The sequence below is a fragment of the Onychostruthus taczanowskii genome, unplaced genomic scaffold, assembly GCF_017590055.1.
Source record: "Onychostruthus taczanowskii isolate IOZ18803 unplaced genomic scaffold, ASM1759005v1 scaffold7, whole genome shotgun sequence".
NCBI lineage: Eukaryota > Metazoa > Chordata > Aves > Passeriformes > Passeridae > Onychostruthus > Onychostruthus taczanowskii.
Window position 1 is genome coordinate 11,018,188 of NW_024504786.1, and position 20,284 is coordinate 11,038,471.

At 39.3% G+C, this 20,284-nt stretch overlaps 1 protein-coding gene across 2 annotated transcripts in view; it reads right to left on the minus strand.

Annotated features, from left to right (window-relative positions):
• ADGRL4 (adhesion G protein-coupled receptor L4) overlaps positions 1-17,126 on the minus strand; it is a 73,423-nt gene extending 56,297 nt beyond the window's left edge. Inside the window, exons 1-2 of one of the 2 annotated variants that reach the window (XM_041421436.1) lie at positions 16,646-17,126; positions 14,914-15,063 (exon numbers count right to left, since the gene is read on the minus strand). In XM_041421436.1, the coding sequence (XP_041277370.1) occupies positions 14,914-15,063; positions 16,646-16,667 (172 nt within the window). In that variant the 5' untranslated portion in view covers positions 16,668-17,126. The remainder of the gene's footprint in view (positions 1-14,913; positions 15,064-16,645) is intronic. The other variant, XM_041421435.1, reaches the window with a different exon arrangement.
• Positions 17,127-20,284: the final 3,158 nt, after the last annotated feature.

Sequence of the window (20,284 nt, forward strand, 5' to 3'; positions counted from 1 at the left end):
GGGTGCTGTCAAGGGGATTGCAAACTGGCTGCAGGAATGTAAACAAAGGACAATGGGATCATGACAAACAGTGCTGCACTGAGCTGTGAAGGGGTACCCAGAGCATTTTCCCAGGAGCTGGTAAGCCCAGTTTCATTTTACATATTTCTTAATGCTCTGGAAAAAGTGATTAACATTCTGAGAATTAAATTTGTGGATGATACTAAATTACTAGGTGCTTTTAATATCAATAAGGACAGAGTTATTCTATAGAGGGAAAGCAGAGAGGATGGGAATGGGAAGAGTCTGTGACCAGACTCAGCTATACAAATATGTGAGGAAGGGTTTTATGTCCCAGCTGATAATAATGAGAGGCCACTGAAAGTCCAGCCAAAAGCACCTTATATCTGGTCTGCCAAAGGCAGGAGCAGAGAAATAACAACAAAATCAGCTAGGAGGCAATTATTAGTCATAACATTTCTCCCAAAGAAGCCAGATATTAATTCTCATTTTCTAGTCTCAATAAATTTCAATGTTTGCAGTTTTCTAAGATTTTGTGTGGTTTCATGCTGCAGAGTAGCAATGCCATGTGTCTTCATATAACATCTAACATATGTATAACATATAACATCTCTTTTCTGAGGAGAAACCAGTGATAAAAATCTTACTATTTTCTTTGTATGACTTTGCATATACTATCAACATGATGAGAACAGTAGTAAAAAATTGACACAGAGGTCTTTTTAGGACTTTCACTCTCTGCAAGCAAAACAATGCACCCAGATGGAAACTGCCAAGAGGTGCAAAAGCAAAAATTAATTCTGCATGTGTCCAATAGGTCCTATGTTATGGAATCATTCAATCACCAGAGAATGGTTTGTGTTTGGAGGGACCATAAAGACCTAATTCTAACCCACAGCAATGGGCAGGCTTTCACTAGACCAGGCTCCTCATGAAAAATAAGAATTATTCCAAGTACTGGGCTGTGTATGCTATGGAAACACCCATGAAAACACCACTGTCCTTATCTATCTTAGTGACAGTATGCGCAGAGTGCTTAACTATATGACACTATTCTGTAACAGATTGTGTCATGCTCAGCATGTACAGCTGGAAGAAGAAGGTGGAAGGGGGGGCATTCAGAGGGATGGCTGTTGTTTTTCTAAGTTACAGATGAAGGAGCCCTGCTGTCCTGAAATGACTGAACACCTGCCTGCTCATGAGAGTGGTGAATGAAAGCCCTCTTCTGCTTTTTTGTGTGCATGACTCTTGTTGTACTTGTAAAACTGTATTTTCTTCAACCCACAAGTTTTCTTACTTTTACTTTTCTGATTCTCTCCCCTGCCCCACTGGGGAAAGAAAAGCAGCTGCTGTGTGGGGCTGAGTTGCTGGTTGGAGTTAAACCATGACACAAAAACCTTAACATGTCAGCTAAAATAAAGGTATCCATCAAAGATTATACCATTCCCTACTTTCCTTCCTGACTGGCAAACACTGATATAGAGAACTAGAGCAAAATCAGGCTAAGAAAGGGTATGTAACACACACAAAATTTTTTCAGGCTGCTTTAAGTCATGACAGAGGACAACTTCAGCAAAGGAACGAAAACCATGCCTAGCTCCAAGCGCAAATCCCAAATGTTTGAGGAGCTGATAAGAGATGATTTTAATCCACCTTTTGAAATACCTATCACTGCTAGTGGCTTCTATTTTTTTCATGTAAGTATTGCTGAAGAGACTACTTAGAGAGCAAGATTAAAAATGTCCAGGTGTTTAGTTGCAGTACTATCCAAGTAAATACAAATTTTACTTTTATGCAATGCAATTACTTGCTTGACATAAAACACTAATGTGCGGATGCTCTATTTTTTAAGTGAAGGTTACACCTAGAAATTCTTAGGACTGGCAAGGGGAAAAATACCTGGGCCTGAATCTCATTTGATTAAAATTTGTATCGTGACTTTAAATTTAGTGAATGCCTTTCAAATATGATAAAAAGTGTTTTTAATGAGTTATCTCATAATTTTTTCTCTTTTCTCAAGAATTTAACACATCTTTTCCATAGAATATTTGTAGAGACTCTTTCTTTCTCCAAAGTTTCTACAGAAGTTAAACACAAATTTGCCTAGAAAAGTTATGTTGAGCTACTTTCTGGCAGCAATCTGTCAGCATCTTTATGTCTGCACAGCACTGTGATTATCTCACAAATTCACAATACTTTAATTCTGAACCCTACTATTTTCCATAGAGGCAATATCTTCAGTGCTAGTCTGAATGCTCTGAATGTTAAGTGTCTGGCTCTGGCTGGATTCCCTACATTTTTTGTCTGTGAACACGTAGCACATGGCTCTTGATTACTACTTTTAAATTGATCTGTGTCTGCTATGAAAATATATTGCTTCATAAAAGTCTTTCAGGGTATCAGCTTCCAAATTAATGATTTTTCTCTCAAGCTCTGACTTTGAGAGCTTACAGTACAGAATCATGCAGTCCAGCTACTTGAATCAAATTGAAATCCATCCATCTGCAATTCAGATCCAAATTCTTTCAGTGCTCTTGGCTCATCTCTAGGTAAAGAGCAGCTGTTGTCCTGTTAAAGTGACTGTAAATAATTCTAACTTCAAGCTTCAGCAGTGAAATGCACTGGGGACCGCTTAATCCCCAGGATGTTCCTGGGTTTGCTCTTCAGCTGGTGCAAGCTGCACGCTGTGGCTGCAGTGGTGCTGCTTTGCAGGGTCTGACCCTGGCAGAGCCAGTGCCCAGCAGTGCCAGGGCAGTGTCCCCTCCTGGGGACACAATGCTGAGCCAGAAACCCTGCCTTGGGCTAATTTCACAGGGTGCTTGCACCCCTAGACACACGTGAGGAGGGGAAAAAAGCTAGAGTTTTTTTCTCTCACTGTTTTCTCCTTTTTCATGCCAAATAAGCCTGTCACTGTGCTTTTTAGGGGCTACATGTCTTCTGCAACACAAACAGTACAGCACCAGAGAAAGGCTTGTTTACAGCAGAGATTCAGTAAAGTGTTTAAAGGAAGAATTTTCCAGTAAAAAGAGATAGGCCCTAACCAAGAAGGAAGGTACTTGTTAAAGCAACTCTATCAGAATAGCAGATGAATCACAATGTGATATAGCACTATTTGAAAGGATGTTTTGAATGGAGCTGTCAGCAAGTATTTTAATAGCAAGTCTTCAATTTCTGCTTTATGAGGTTTTTAACCACCAAGAAGAAAACATAAGTAACAAGGAGGGATTTAGGAATTGTTTAGTGTTTGGCTGTTCAAAGACAGAAAAGAGCCCTCCACATGCATTGCAGCTAATGAAAATTGCCATTATGGGGTTTTTTACTCCATTTATGAATGCTAAACACTGTAATAATACAAAGTCCTTATGATTTTCTAAATCTCCTCAATAAAGAGGATATTATCTACTTATTTAATGACCCAATCTCTAATGGCAAGGAGCTGCTACCACCAGCAGCTCCAGCTCATTCACATAGTTCCTCTCCCTAATTAAAAGGTCTTTACAGTTAAAAATAAAGAAATAAATCAATCAAAAACCCAAACTGCCATCAGATGGTAGGAAAAGAAAAGGCACTTCAGGGAGAGATTTTCAATTGCTTGGCATCCACAACTGGGAGTATTCTTTTGAAACAACTCAGTCTTCCTTTAGGAACCTCAGATAGAGCCAGAGAGTTCAAAAATCCTGAACATATATTTCTTTGGAAAATCCATCCCTAACTGTGGCTTTGTGTCCTACAGCCATTGTGGCTAGTGAGACTCAATCGTAAGTCACCTACCTCCCTGCTGGAGGAATGTCATCAGCATCACCCCTTCTGCAGGATGCTCTGATAAAACACCCTACTGTACTCATCTGTGCTCCTGCCACTGCTTGCTGCTGCCAGAACAGAGGCAGTAGGGCTGTTTTTTCCACACTGCCAGTGAAGGCAGCAATACCCCTGCTCTTGGATTTCCCTTGCAGCTCTCAAAGCCAGATTGTCTATATTGCAGCACAGACTCCTTACTAGATTAAATTTCAAGCTCAAAACCGAATGTGGCTGTCTGCATGGCATTCCTTGAGGGTAATGTGCCATTGCCAGGTTAAAAGTTTCCTGTAGGGTGATCAGTCTAAGGCCAAACCTTGAGTAATAATTCAAGAGCTGTTTACAGCTAATGAAAGCTGCAGTGGTTTTCTCTAAGAACAGAGGATAAAGCTCAGATGTTTTATAGCATATCACTGTGCTCAAACAAGAAGCATTTGGTGGTATTAGCACACTACCTGTTTATTCAATAGGAAATACAAAAAGTTAACAGTTCTTTTTTTCTTCAATCTACAGCTGTGTAAATATTTTTCCAGTCTCTCCTCTGACATCCACCTAAACCCCAGACCTTGTGTGCAAAATGATATAAATGGAGCTCAACACTTGTGTGACCCACTCTGTGTCCCAACATACCTAGGACTGAGTGTTTGACTTCTGTGAGACCAGTGATGCTGTAAGATGCATCCCTGAAGTGACTTCATTTTCTAAAGGCAGCTTTACTATGAGTTTCCTAGGTTTGAACTTCAAAGTTGAGTATGATGAAAGAGTTGTGGAATCGCCATACCAAGATTTGCATGACAACACTGATAAAGAAGCCAAATTGTAGTTCTGCATAGTTTACAACTGCTACCCTCCACAGTTGCTATTTTGATCTGTTCAGATGAAAAGCTACGTTAAGTTTTAGAAACTTCTCCTCATCTCTGCTTTTGAGTCACTTTTGAAGGTTGTTTGCCTTTCCCATTTTCTCTGTGGTAGCTAAGGAGATGAAAGTCTTTCTGTATGCACCAGATATCCCTGACACAATGGGAGAGAAATATTGATATTTTTTATATTGCACAGTGGGTCATATTTATGAATTGATGCATGCTTCATCATACCTCTAAATAATGGAACATTTTGGATAGGAACAAAGGGCCTGAAACTGTCTGTCTGAGTACCTCCAGTTTCCTCTTGCTTCTGAACTCCTTACAGGCTGATTTTGGAAAGGAAGAGCTTCCTCAGGATCAATGTTACCCATGAAAATGATTTATTCAAGAGAAAAAGTAAGCAAAGCCTTCATCGTAATACAATTTTCCACCTACTCCTTTCCCATCACCACAAGGAAAAAATGCAGGACTCCGAGCTCCTATTCAGGCCTGCAGAGCTTAACTGAATTTCTCTTTCAGCCCATGACAACACCCTGAAGCTTCTCTGGGATCAGTGATGAAGACTGTCGTGTGATGCAGAGATTATTGCTGCAATATCTCCCTGCCTGCCATGTCACTCTGATGCAAGCTGTGAGCCAAGGCTGGGTTACCCTCAGCCCTTTTGAGCTTTGGGGATACCCAAAACTCACCGGAACATTAGGAGGACAGTGAAGATGACTACTCTGTCCCAGCTGGGGCTGAACATGAGAAGACAGGACAATGGTTGTGGGAACAGACCCACAGCTCATCTGCACAGATGGGGCAGAGAGAAACAGTGGTCTCCTAGTCTAGGATGAATTCACCTTTTCTCTTTGTCTTCCACTGGTAAAATTCCAGGGATGAAATCTGCAATACCTCAGGCTAATTTCACTTTTTTAAAAATTGAGATGCAGGCACTTTGCAACAAATAAAAAGTAAATATATAAACATGCAAGTCATCATCCAAGCTTATGTTCTCCTTCACTGTAACTTATGTAGATTGCTGCCTGTGTGCCTAGCTTTCATTACAAATAAAACATAAAAGCCAGTGCATATCCTGAAGAACTGTTTTTCTTTATTGCAACACCATTACACGGAGCCTAGTAACATAAACAAAGATTAGACTTGGCTGTTTTGAACAAATAACCATTTATTGTCAAGGCTTTTCAGGAGCTTTCATTTTCCTTTTTGAAAAACAAGATCCTGTGCCAACCTAACATTAAATAATAAGCAAAATGATGGGATACCCTACCACACCATTTTATAGACCATCTCAGAGTGTCACAGTTGTACATGTCCAAGCTAAGGCAAAACCCAGTCAAATTAAGCGTATTCAATCAAAACCCCACCAGAAGAGTCCCTTGGGACATGGCTGCTGTTCCTCAAAGCTGCAACCAGCCTTTAGAGCAGGAGAACACACAGGAGGAACCATCCAGGGGCAGAGGGCTCCATGCCACTGGAACAGCACACAGCAGAACACAGCCAGAGAATCTTTTCCCAGTTTCCTGTCCTGGCACAGAGCCAGAGAGCACAGGACAGAGGTGTCTCAGCCCCAAAGGAGCAGCCAGGTTTGTGGTGGGCAGGTGGAAGGAGAACCCCCTGCACCTCCCCGTGCTCCGGCTGTGGCACCGCAGCTGCTGAGGCTCTGGCCCCTGGCACTCCCTGGACGTTAATTGCACCAGAATTATCTATTTTAAAGTAATCGTGGTTCTCCTAAACCCAGCCAGAAGTAATCACACAACAAGTTATCCCTTAGACAATGAGCAGAGATTATTCAGCTTCCTTGTACCCCAGTGAAACAGCAGCTTCCTTCCTGCCCGTGATTGGGGCTGTGATTAACCACGCAGTTCAAGGTGAAAGAAGAATGCAGCTCCAGGCATATATGGCTTCCTTTAACCTCAGCAAAACACAGTGCCAGATATTTCAATTAGTGTGCACCAAGGTCACAAAATCAATTTCTTATCGCCGAAAAACACACATACTGTAAATTTCATTTTCAAGCCATAATCTCTAAATTAAATCTGTGTACCTAAAAAATATACAGTGCAAAATTGCAGTCCTTCAGCCCCCTCCCTCTCTTGCAGCCCAGCAGCATTTTCACAAACATCACCTGGCTTTGTGCTCTATATTTAGAGCACAATGTTTGGTTAGATTCTAATCTTCTTGGAGAACGTCATTATCTCTTTCTTTGGCAAATAGAGGTCCAAAGTGTCAATTACCTTCTTAAACTCTTTCATACACACAGTGCTGAGCGGGGTTTGATATTCACTCTGCCAACAGCTCAGTCGGCAATTTTTCACAGTCATACACAGAAAAATTGTGCACCAGCATATCATCCTGGATAAATTACACATTTCAAATGTGGTTACATACAACTTCACCACTCCTACCCAGTATTTTCTGGCAGATTAAATAAAAAACAACAATTACAAAAAAGGCAAAAAAAATCCCAAAGAGAATATTTTTCTGCAATTGAACTCTATCAGTTCAATATAGAGTTACAGAGAAAAAAGTGAAATGAGTATAGGAGATTAGTGGGCTATTATTATACATAAATCAGTGGAGCTGTGCAGAGCTGACACCATCTCTTATGTGTGTAATTCCTGAAGATACATCCCTTGTTCTGTGAGTGACACTGACTTCATAGCCCCAAGGCAGCTGCACAGTCTGATGGCTGCAGCAGCCTCTACCATGGGTGAGCCTAGGCTGAGGAGTCTCAAGGAAGTGGAACGTATGGAAGCAATTTCTTTGCAATAAATCCTGCTCTTTCCTTAACAAAAAGTAATTTTGACTATACAGTCACAGAACAAGTAAAACTGACAATTTTGAGATTACTTTACTTTTTTTTTTCATAGAAAATTCTGCTTTTATTCACATGCCTGCTTATACACCTAATTTTGACTATACAGTCACAGAACGAGTAAAACTGACAATTTTGAGATTATCTTACTTTTTTTTTCATAGAAAATTCTGCTTTTATTCACATGCCTGCTTATACACAGGTCCCCATGCACATGGTTGTGTGCATTTAATATACATGTATGAGTATACATGTTCAGGAAATACTTTTCATCCTTTTACTTCAAACCAGCAAGTGAGAAGAACATATTGTTACTGTTGGACCTCCTGGGACTACTTCAGATGTTAGAGACACAGGAAGGGAATCATATCTCTGGTAAACACAAAGTAAGCAAACTCTGAAATAACAAGTTTATAGCTCCTTAAATGAATTTCCCCACATCCTCTGAACATGTAACATATTGATTCTTAGTACCATAAAGCAGGATGAAAGGAGTATTTTCTCAAGAAAGGAAATTAGCGTTATTTGGCAAGGGTTAAAACACATTTTGAATTAAACAAGTAAGAAACCATCCAAGTGCAGATGATCAGCCTAAAAGTTTGGGTAAATTTTTGAGAGAGACAAATAACTCTTTTCTACCTCATCATCTGCACACATTTTAAAAGCTCTTTTTAGATGCAAACAGGACTAATTTAAAAGAGAGTCTGGTTATGATTAAAGATATAACAAGAGGAAGTTTTGTTTTTTTCTGGTTCTTTCAAAAATGCATTACTGTATTTTAGTCATGCTCAAAGTACCATTTCAAGAAAATGTAAACAAAACACATTAAAGAAATAGAGGGGTCTTTTTTTTTTTTCCCCCCCTCAATTCTGTGAATGTAATGAATCCATGTAAAAAGTCCCTAAAATGAACTTTGTCCAAGGCTTCTAAAAGTTAGGGTCAATCTTACAAATAGTTATTGTAGGCTGTGTCTTTGGCCCAGCTGAACTGTGTCTTCTGGCAGTAGGAAGAAGAGCTAACTCTCTGAAGATCCTCTGTCTCTCTAATTTGAGTGGGAAAAGGGGAGGGACATCTTCATTTCTGGATTTGACACTTTGGATGCATAAGATGCTTTGAGTCAAAATTTTATGGATGCAGCCATTTACAGAGGTAAGACTATAGGGGTGAGAGAGCCTCCACCTTTCCTTATTCAGCAGGGTTGTATTGTTACTTCAGACATCCTGCACTGCTTTCTTCCTGATTGATGCTCTCATGCATCATCAGGCACTGCTGTAACACATGGTCTCCTTTCAAATTCCTGACCTAGTCTTAAAAAATCCAACTAAAATATAATTTGAATAGCTATAAAAATAAATTCAAGGCTACAGAAGCTGTTTTGACTAACACTGTTAGCCAAGGGTATGGCTATTTTCAGGAACATAAACATAACTCCATCCTTTGTGGCTGGAAGGCAACCATACAACAGCTGGTTAGTCCCCAGCAGCCTACGGACATCACAGCCATCAAGCCCTTCCCAAATTCACAGAAACTGTGACATCTTGTACATGAAAAGGCAAAAGACATACATAAAGCCATAGGTCCCCAAATGGCCAGGAGCCTGCTATGTCAACATCAATGCCAGCCCTTTCCTAGGCAATTGGACTGTTATGCACCAGAAAATCAAATCCTCCTGGTTAATTTATCCAGACTTTTCAATTCCATGATCTGCCCACAGGTTTAATCTGGAATGTGAAATCAAGATACCTCAGCTGGCAAACATCTCACAGCTCAGCAGTCAATCTCTGCACTTCATGAAAACTAAAAAACCATTCAACTGTATTATTAGCAAAGAAGACACAAGGGAAGAAACTTTCTGTCCCCTGGAGAGGACCCCTGAAGCCATGGGCTAAGTAAATATAATACCTAAATATGCAACAAACAGAATATGTCTCCCAAAAAATCTTGGGAAATGCCTAACACCTAAATCTGCAGTAGGAATTCTGAATTTGAAGGTGACTCTTGCTTCTTCCCTGAAACCATGTAAAAGCTCCAGCAGAATACAGAGGCAAAGAAATTGAGATTAGGAGGTGCAGGAAGAGAAGGGGAAAGGAAAAAGGGTAAGGAGCATGTCAAAAAGGCTGGGAATTAGTGATCTTCTTTGGCCCCCTGTACAGCATATCCCAAGTTTTCCAAGCTGTCACACGCTGAGTTGAGCCCTGTTAGTGCTTGGCTATGGCATATCTTTCTCCTGCTGTGCTATGCTAGAGCAGCTGCAGTTTGCCTTTTTATAGCTTGTGGTAACTGATAGCAGTGAAATGAATTTAGGAAGTGTGTGGATTGGATCTTCCATATCAGTGATTTCAGACTATTTGGTAAACACAGAAGTGACATCCACTGATGTATGCCTGCTGTTAAAAAAAAAAAAAATTTCCTTTGGTGAATCAACATTTGAATTAAATAATTTTCTATTGAAGAACAATTTTGGATAGAATAAAATGATTATACACATTGGTTTTACAGGGTCATTTTAATTTGAAAGCAAAAATTCTCTCCATAAAAACTATACATAAACTGGGTGTTGCAGAATGGCCACAATGACACCAGTGAATCCAAACAAATTCAGTTACTGCAATAAAAGTCAATGGTGGGACTCAGCAACATCATGTTAGAACAAAGAACTGAGGTCTCACAGGAAAACTTCCTTTTATAGCTGGGAAAAGCCGGAGAGTTGGTATTTTGACCCTACATAAAACAAGAAAATATGTTTGTGTTCAGATATTGAGCATGCTTTCAATTTGATTCAGTTGGATTTATACAAATTGCCCTGTGTTCTAACAGGGATTCTGTATTTTGATACAAAATACCACTTTGCACTGATGTACTTTTTACCTCTGTAAAATGATAAATCCTCCTACAGTGCACTTCAGAAACAGAGTTACTGCCTTGCCCCAATAGAAAGTTTCTCCGACAGCCTAAGTCCTTGCTCAATATTTCTGGAAGAGCTGTAACTATTTTACAAGTAATACTGATTAATCTTGCAGTATAATTTGCAAGTGACATTTACAAGGGAATATTGTGTAGGGATATCTGGGAGGGATATTGTGTTCAGGCTTTTCCTGCTTGCCTGCCTACCCTCCTGGAACAAACAGCACTGCTTCATTTTCCTTCCGTATTTTACAAAGTTAAAGTAAACACTGTGATCACACTGTTTACTTTAATTTCCTGCAGTGTGCCAGCAAAGCAGCAAATTGGCAGTCAGCAATCAAGAAGCAGCCAGCATTTGAAACAGCAGAGCTGCTTAGGAAAGCATCACTGATGCCAACTCATTTTCCCTTTTGTTTTAAAAATAAAATATTGGCTTCTATGAAGTTTTACTTCTACCCTTATCTTTTGTAAAGGATCAAAAATTTTGTTCATTTCCTTTAATTTTCTTTGGGAAAAAAGCTGGAATTATGAACAACACCTAATTTATATGTCCAACCCTTCTTACATAAATGGCAAATATATTCTATTTATCTGTAAAAAATCCATGGCATTTTTTGCATGAGAGGAAGTTAACTGGTCCATAAATCAGTTGTTTCTGAGTATATCTTTATTTTTTATGCCAAGAGTTTTAGCCCATGTTACTTCAATTAAGTGTGTGATATTGTGAAGCTAAAGTCTTGTGCATTACAAGCATAATACATATCTGCCCAAGAACAGTCCTAAAAAGCAAATAGATGTACTATCAGAGGTCATTCTCTCTTATTTAATACTATATAAAGCAAGGAATATAAATACAAAAGAAAAAGTAAGGAGTCTGGGATAGTATTTTGTGTCTCAGAGGTGTAAAACTTGACAAGGTGACTCATTTATGGCTTTCTGGAAGATACTGTACAGAAGGAATTTATTGCTCTGTAAGTTATAATTCCAATATATAAAAGAAGCCAGATACCACAATCAATTATTCTCCTGACTATGTGAATTCCTGCATATATTCTTGCTGAAGACAATGAGATTATGAAGAGGATTAGGTTTTTGTCAGAGTAGCCAAATATGCCTTCAGAAAGTCCAAAACATGACCTAATTTAAAGTGGCTGAAACCTTGTGGGAAAGATTGTAAAAGGATAATTATTTTAAAAGCCATGACTTTGACACCAGGAAATTAAATTCATATCTATGTGTCTTTATCTATACACAGTAAATCCAATAATCTTGAGCTCTCTGCAGTCACTTAGCCAGCTGGCAAAGGGAGCAAAGTCAAAACTAACAAACCCCATTCCTAAGGTATGTTGACATCAGTGATTCATGATTCATCAATAATGGTGCTAGGAAATAAATGTAAGAGGACATTATTGCCTTTTGCAGCACAGAAAACTCAAGGGAAAATGTCTAAGTGTGTCACAGTGAAAAGACAGGGCTAGCAAAGAAATAACTTTTACAAGTATTTAAGAGGTGTTACAAGCAAGCAAAAGTAGAGAAACAAATGTAAACCTTTCACTGTAAGATTGTACCTATAAATAAAAATGAAGAGTTTCTCGGCTATGAAAGCTGAAGAGGACTACCCTGAAAACTAACATTTTCTGTTCAACATGTTTATAAGGAGGAAGAATTTGAATTGCTTGTTTCAGAATAAAGTCTCAAAACAATGACTGTTCTGGTTTAATTGTCTACCAGGATAACCACAATGAAGGAGCTGGTTCTACATTATGCAATATTACTAATGTTGTTGACAGTAATTATGACTCTAACAGCCTATCTAAATAACAAAAAGGGCAAAAATGTAAACATAATGTATTACACAGGCTCTTTAGAAAGTGCCAGTATTAGCACATAATTGATGATCTCCTTTGAAGGTGACTGCACTAGCATTGTAAAAGCCTAAGATTATTAACTGAATAAAAGTAGGTAGCTATCTCTAGAAGAGCACATACACCTGCTGCTTTTGCCACACAGAACAGCAAGATCTCATACATCATTAAACAACTGAGGCTTTGCTTTACGTCTTCACAGCTTTAAACTATTCATGATAGGGTGTAGCCTATATTTCTAATCCTTTATAGAACCTACCCAATTAAAATTCTGGTTAATTTTTTATGCTATTAGAGGACTACTGCACAATATTAGTAATGCACTTTGTTACATGCTGCCCTAGAGAAACATTGTCTCTCTTTCAGGACCCACACCATTCTGATATAAGCTTTGTTGCTTTGCTAGAGGGTGACTTTGGCGGCTGTTGATGTATTTTACTAGAGAAAATGTTGGTCTCCAGACATGAGACTTGCTTCAAACCATTGCCACTTGACTGCAAAGCACCACAAATACATCTGGTATCTTGTTTGCCAGAGCTGACTTTAGAAATTTTATTTTAAAGACTGAGTTTTCAAACACTGAGTATAATTCTTAATAAACAATTAATGGATTAACAAGATTTGTGAATGCATATTTCACTGCACTGAATTTTCTTTAACTGCTCAATAAATGCTTTTATGAAAGTTGAATGTAGATTTCTCTAAGAAAATACAGGTAAAAGGGAAAGTAAGAAAAAGGTATTGTATGAAAAAAAAAAACAACAGCATGGAAGGCAAGATAAATCTGTCCTCACAAATCTGGGTTTAATAACATTATATTAGGTGCATATATAATGGATGGGTTTAAGAACATCAAACATGGCAGTGAGAACAACAGGTATCCTTACTGCAAATTTAATTGATTATTCATAATTGCAGACTTTCTAGACCGATACAGACAATGTAGTGGGTACCAGATGATGCTAAGCAAGCAAATGCTAGTTTGATTTATATCAAGGCAGTATTGCTAAAATTGACTTGTTTTTCTTCTTTCTCTGCATATTCACAAGTGCAGGCCCTTGACTCTGCAAACATGGTGTGCACTTATTATTCAAACCAGCTGACTTTCATGGTACTACAATTGAACTAATGCAAGAACAAAACCAGTGTTGTGAAGGCCATTTCTTACTTTCTTTTGACCAGCTTGATAGACAAATCAAAGCATTAACCCATCAAAGCAAGGTTAGCACTAAATTCAAGCAATATATTTAGAAAGTACATGAAACTTGATGGGAAGAAGAGACTGAGAGAACAGTGTTTGTTCAGACTTTAGAAGGGAAGGCAAAGGGCAAATAATAATGCTGCCTACACTACTTAATGGGAGGTCATGAGGGCTTATGGAAGAGATGAAGCTAAACTATTATTAGAAATGTACAGTGGTAAGCGCACATGGGAAGGAAAATTACAAACTGCAACCAGAGAAACCTCAACCAGATATCAGAAAAGACATTTTCACAATTGGTCAGACAGTGAAACAAGGACCCAGAGAGGTGCAGGTTTCATCCTTGGAGATACTCAAAACTCAGCTGGCCAAAGCCTTAAGTTACCTGCTCTGAGTTGGACCTGCTCTGAGTGGGGAGCTGGACCAGATGACCTACAGAAGTCTCTTCCAAACTAAATTATTCTATGATTTTGTGATTTGTCATTTTTTTTGTTATTTTATGCATCTATATTTCTCTTTAAACATTCCCACCTTATAAACAAAAAAAGAAGGCCTTAGAAAAAAGGTCTTTGCATTCTAAATCTTCTTAAACAAACATACTTCCAAGCACAGCATGGGAAATAAGCTATAAAACTCCAAAATACCTGTGGGCTGCTTTCCTATACTATACCAAACCAAAGGGTTACTGCTATGTAGTAACTGCTAAATTTCCCAAGAAGCTTGAAACACAAAAACCGATCTGGTAAATGGTTACTTCTCATAACTACTTCTCAGGATGCTGAAAACTGACAAGATTCATTTCAGCCTGTCTGCAGCTGGACACAGCCATACCTATCAGTGAAAATAAATATTAGAGCTATTCATAGTAGAAGACAACTCAAATATGAAGGCAGCGAAAATATCCTTTTCTTTAGAAGAAAGACAGAGTCATCCTAAAGTAGGTAGCTTAGTAGGATTTCTGGCATTTTTTCTGGCAAGAAGCTGCAGTAGAAAAATCAACACTGGCATGTCTCTGTGGCATACACACCTCCTTGTTTTCCTAGAGCAGCCCAGGAGCTGTTACTTGATGGTGATCAGCTGCTGGGAAGAGTGGCCAAGTGCTGTGGGTGTGAGGCAGGGAGCTGAGGGCTGTGCAGTAGTCACCACACCAGCCCAAACTTCAGAAATCCTGAGTCACAAGGGAAATTGCTGAAGGTAAATCAGCAAAGATTAGTTAGCAGCTCTCATGGAAAAGAAAATCTGGAAAATGGGTCATAGTCAACTGGGACACATGGCAAGCTATATCAAAACACCAGGCTGAGCAAAATTTGTACAATTTCCCAGAAAATATTGAAGTGTTTGGCTTTGAAGACATGTTAGTGTAGGACAACGCTGTGACATAAAGTTTAATCCTTGAGCTAGTGGGCTCTTGGGTAATTTTTTCAAGTGAGCACATAACAAAAAAACATATAGGTAAAATCTGTTTACCTTTACAGACTGTTATGCCATTTCCTGTGTATCCTTGGGAGCAGTAGCAGCCTGTTGTCCCACCCTGAACTTCACACCTGGCGTCTTTGTGGCATGTCATGTTGCAGCTTGGAGAAGTGCAGCCATAGTCCAGCAGACTGGAAATTAAAACTGGAACAAAGGAAAATCAGACTTGTTTAATTATGTAAAACCTTTATTCTGAGCTCTAAGGCAAGATCTGGGCCAAAGGTTTCCTCTAAATGGGTGCATTCCAGTAAACATCATCACAGACTCCGTTGTACTGCAGGTTAGGGCAAGGGCCACCAGCTACTGGGACATCTTTGGTAGTACAGCAGACACCACAGATAAACAACTCAAATGTGTTCTCACCTAGTAAAAAATTGGTGAACAGCATAGAAGTTACCCAGTGATCTGAGGGAAACATTTGGATGGCTTTAAAAACTCTCTAGTAGTTTCCAGTAAAGCCCAGGCATTTATCTGCACTCTGAATTATGTACGGAGCGTAATCCGAACTGCCCTACGTGTCTGAGGGAAAAATACCAAAGAGGGTTCCCCTGATCACAGTTTTTATTCTTATAAGCACTCTCATACTTCTGAAGTTAACACATAAGCATGGTCTGGTAGATTAAAATGAAATGTCACATATTTACATCATTATGGTAGCAAGGTTTAAAAGTGATATATGGTGTGGCAAATTATTTAAATTTATATTATAAATTATATATATACATATAAAATTATATATATTTATATATTATATACACATATATATGTAATATATATACTATATAATATATGTATATATATAATTTTTATATATTATTTATAAATAAATTCAATTATAAATTATATTAAATTATTTAATCTCTCAAAATATCATAACTATTTTCCCATTGTATGAATGCATATGGTTTTCAATACAAAGAAAGAAAAGGAATCTCTTCTTTTGAGAAAACTTACAGAGAACTGTACTGTCACACACACCCTCTAACTGGTTAGATATAAGCTATTTAGCTCAGACAGAAAAGTAAGTTTTTTACTTTGTAGTTTACAAATTGTTAGCAGGACATAGTGAAAGTTGCAGAACACAAAGATCCTTCTGGGTGCTGTCTTTACCTGGAGTTCTGCTTTTCCCGACCTAAATGTCATTCTGGATATTTGCTAGCCTACTGTTACAGTTTCACTGCCACATGAAATCTCATCAAGATGTTGTTTTCTTGGAAAAATGAAGACTTCAGAAAAAAAATTCAAATTATTTAAAATTACACACAATTTTTAAATAATTATATATAATCTAGGTCAACTTAGATACCAATAAATCTCACATTTTCTCTGTGGTTCTGAGAGGAGACTGTCTTGCACAGGGATTAAAACAGAAACCTGTTGATTTTGTTGTCATTTTACTGTTTTCAGCATGTGAAATCTAAAAATTTCCCAAGCAGATGGAGAAAGAAAAATACCCAAAACAAATACACAGAAACTCACAATGTTTTTGCGTTTTTTCAGTACAAAAGCCACAGTGAGATAAAGACAGGCGTTTGGGGTTTGGTTGTGGGATGATACAAGCCATGGATTTACCAAATCCAGCAGCAGCATGGATCAAGGCTACAGGGACTTCCAGTCCTGTGTACCCAGCAACTTTCAACCATACCCAATATAATAATTTCTCCTTGTCAAACCCCACTCCCTTCTCACCTGCCACACACTCCCCAGAGGCAGAGGTTTCACCTACCTAGGAATGGAAGCAGCTTCATTGGTGATGCCGTTGCTGTGCAGCGCCTGGTGCAGAGCCCCTGTGTCAGAGAAAAAATCTCCCTGCTTTAAAATATATGACCATGTGCAAAATACGCACATATGACTACGGGGAGAGCGATGTCCCGGCACAGGCACAGCCCTGACACTGCCTTTTGTCCCAAGCCTCACGCTTCCAAAAGTTCCTGAGGCTCTCAGGCAGGACAGGAAGGGTCAGGAGGGGCTGAGGACCTGGTCTTCTGGCAAGTAGGAAAGCAATGGGAAAGCAAAAGGAAAACAAGAGGCTGCGTCTTGCAGAGGATATCAGAGAGGATTCCGGGGTGAGGAGGTTAGAGGAGCATGGAGCAGTTTGGGAAGGTGGCTGGGGCAGGGGGAGGGTGAAGCTGGAAGGGGTGGCTGCAGCCTGCTGGCAGTACGGGAGCAGCAGGTGGAGCAGATGAGGGAGGGTGAGGAAGAGGTGGGGGAGGATAGTAACTTGCTCGGTGTTTACGAGCTCAGAGGTAATGGTCTACACGCTTCCTTCCACCTTTTCCTGCTGACATGAGTACATGAGAGCCCTGAGATTCTTTTTGTTTGGAATCAGTCTTGGCTAACTGCTGTTGTTCTTACTGCTTTCTTCAGTTTTGAGATGGATCTTTACTGCAGTCAAGTGATGTTGCTTTAAGGGTAATGGGATGTAAGGGAGGTACAGGAAACCGCTGAACTCTGCTTTGTGAGGAAAACAAAGACATAGGCAGGGAGGAAAGAGGCAGGAAACTCAGGAACTGAAGGAGACCAAATTTCTATGAGTTCATGGGTTGTGTAATAAGACATGTTCAATACAGCATTTGACATGTCTTTGTGTTTAACTCGAGTGCAGCTCTGTTCTCATTATAGCATCCTGAAGAGACTTCAGCATGTACTTGTATCATGCATTGATATGCCAATATTTTCTCTAATCTTGCCGGAGACAATGTGCCTACAGTCATTTCCAGCTTTCTGGAGATGATGACTCTCATGTTGAAGCACTGTGAAACTGAAGCAATGACGTGTGTCCTTATAGATGCAATGATAATGTCCTTATAGATGCAAGCTGGGGGATGTGCACAAACAGCCATGCTGCTGGGAGAATTGAGAATCTCTCTAAGGCAAATAAAACACGTGAGATTGTGGAATATCACTGTGATAAAGTATATCATGTCTGACTAGAAAGTTTTGAGGCTGGGAATTTGGTGGGTACCTGATGGGAGAGCATCAGTCTGCTCTTGGGAATTATTTCTACATCTGGCAACATTTTTTTCTAAACTTTTTAAGAGCTATTTGCTCACCACCATTTTCCAGCCTCATGATCACTGCTGGCTGGAGTTCAGTGGGTAAATCTCTACTCAGGCCAGGGAGGTGTGAGGCGTGTAGAAATAGCACGTAGGTGTCGGGTTGGCACAAAATACTTCTGGAGCACCTTGGTAAGCGGAGAGGAAGCTCCAGGAAGCGGATGTTAATTTCTGATGAACTGCAGAATAATGAACAAAGGGTCCAGGTGTAGAAAGACTTTTTTCCTCCTGTTTGACTTTGTAATGGGGGGAGGACTTAAAGGGTATGAGAGGAAGGGACTAGGAATTTGTTTGTTTTCTCAAGTTTTCCCATAATCTAGTGCATTGAGGAACACAAAATCAGATGACCTAAGGACAGCTTTGATCTGCACATCCTGTCCTGTCCCTTGTGCTGGCATGTACTACAAAGCTGGTCTGTACTAACTTACAAATCCTGCTGCTAAACTTCAGTGGAATAATAGGGGATGAAAACCTATAATGCAGAAAATAAATGTTATTATTTTGTGTCTTATTACTCCCCAAAATCAAGCTGAAAGATTTTAACAGGAAGCAAGAAAGCAAGAAGTTACAACCTAAGATTCAGGCCTTAAGAGCTGGAAACACATTTTTACCACTCAGGGGTGTACATTTCAGTTTTGTCTAGACACCAGCATTCTGCAAGGGGTGTCCAGATGGACTGGTTGGAGAGCAATTTCATGACCCCAGTGATAGTAAATTTATAGTAAAAAAATTTATTTTCTTTTAGATTGAAGGCCTAAGGATGCAAGAGAAATTGTGGGTAACTCAGAAAAATACCCCATAATCCTACTATTGGGAGATGAATGCCTCCTTTTCTTTTGCTAAAAAGGCATGTGTTAGCACCTTTCCATAGTCAGTGATTCAAAGTTGCAAGGGCGACCATGGCAATCAGGTCAGGATGTTTCCGTTTGGAATGGGGTGTGACCGACTCAGGTACCCTGGGTGACACCGAAGGCATGCACAGGTCTGGCTGGCCAGGGTTCACGCTGTGGCTGCACTGGGTGAGCAGGCAGCACATAAAGAAGAAATGAGGAAGAACAGAGCAAGGACAGGAGAAGGTAGGCTAGGTCAAGAGCAACTCGGTGATAAAAGGAGCTTCGATCAGATTTAGAAGGCAATAGGGAGACAGTGAAGAAGAGGGATTTAGGAATATCTTAATGAGATCTCAATACTGGGAGCAGTGGATTACTTTTGCATTACACTGCTTTAAAAACTGGCTAATGTGAGTGTCATTTAGAGGCTGAAGACAGCAAGGTCACAATAGGAATGGATGTGGAGAAGGATGGACTTGACAAAGATTTTATGGGGAGAATGAGGAGGAAAGAAGAGATTTCTGAGACATTTTGGAGATTAAACCAGAAGGATTTACTGATAATATCTATTGGCATACAGGGACAGGAGTTAAACAGGTGGAGATGAGCAAGTGAACACATGAAAAGGAGACACTTTCAAATTTGTGCTGTCAAAAATTTCAAAAAATGCTGAGAAAAAAATATTGAGGTGTCACAAAACTGAAGTATTGATGGGTACCTGTCTTTGTAGGCAGGGAGGAGGGACATGCACAAATGTGCATATTCCTGAAAGAGTGGAGAACATGCCTAAGCTAAATAAAATGGATACAAGGGTGTGGAATGCCAGTACTGCAGAATCCATCATTAAGAAACATTAAAAATAAATGGTTTCTGGAAATATTTCAAAAGTCAGTCTTTCCATTCTTATCTATGGAGAGCAAAGCCCCAGTTCTATACTTAACTGTCTTGCTCATTTTATAAATGGGCTCATTTATCTTTGCAAGACTGAGTTAGGAAGGCATAAGTAAATGATATACACAGGTTAACATGCTTGACTTCAAACCACACATTTCTGCTACTGATCACTGTGATTATAACATCTTACATGTGACTGTAGAATTCTCAAGCTGTTGTTTTTTGCCTGTGAACTGATGGGAAGACATCAGCCTGCTTTTAGAAATTATTGGGTACTTTCCAAGATTTGTATAATGAAAAAACCTATTTATTCATAGTTGTTTTAAAGGTAATTGGAATGCTGATTGTGCAGACAATGCTGTGAAAATAACATGCACAGCTGATGGCTTTCTAGAGCTCAATCTGATGCAGCTTTCAAAAGATAAATATAGATAAATACAGAGCACTGCTTTCATTCCAGAAACTGCCTATAGTGCCAACAAAGGAGGAAAAACTGAACACAGCTAGCATTAGGTGTGTTTTTTAAGTGAGCAGAAGCATGATCTGATGTATTAGAGATACTGTTTGGTGTGATCAAATTTGGAC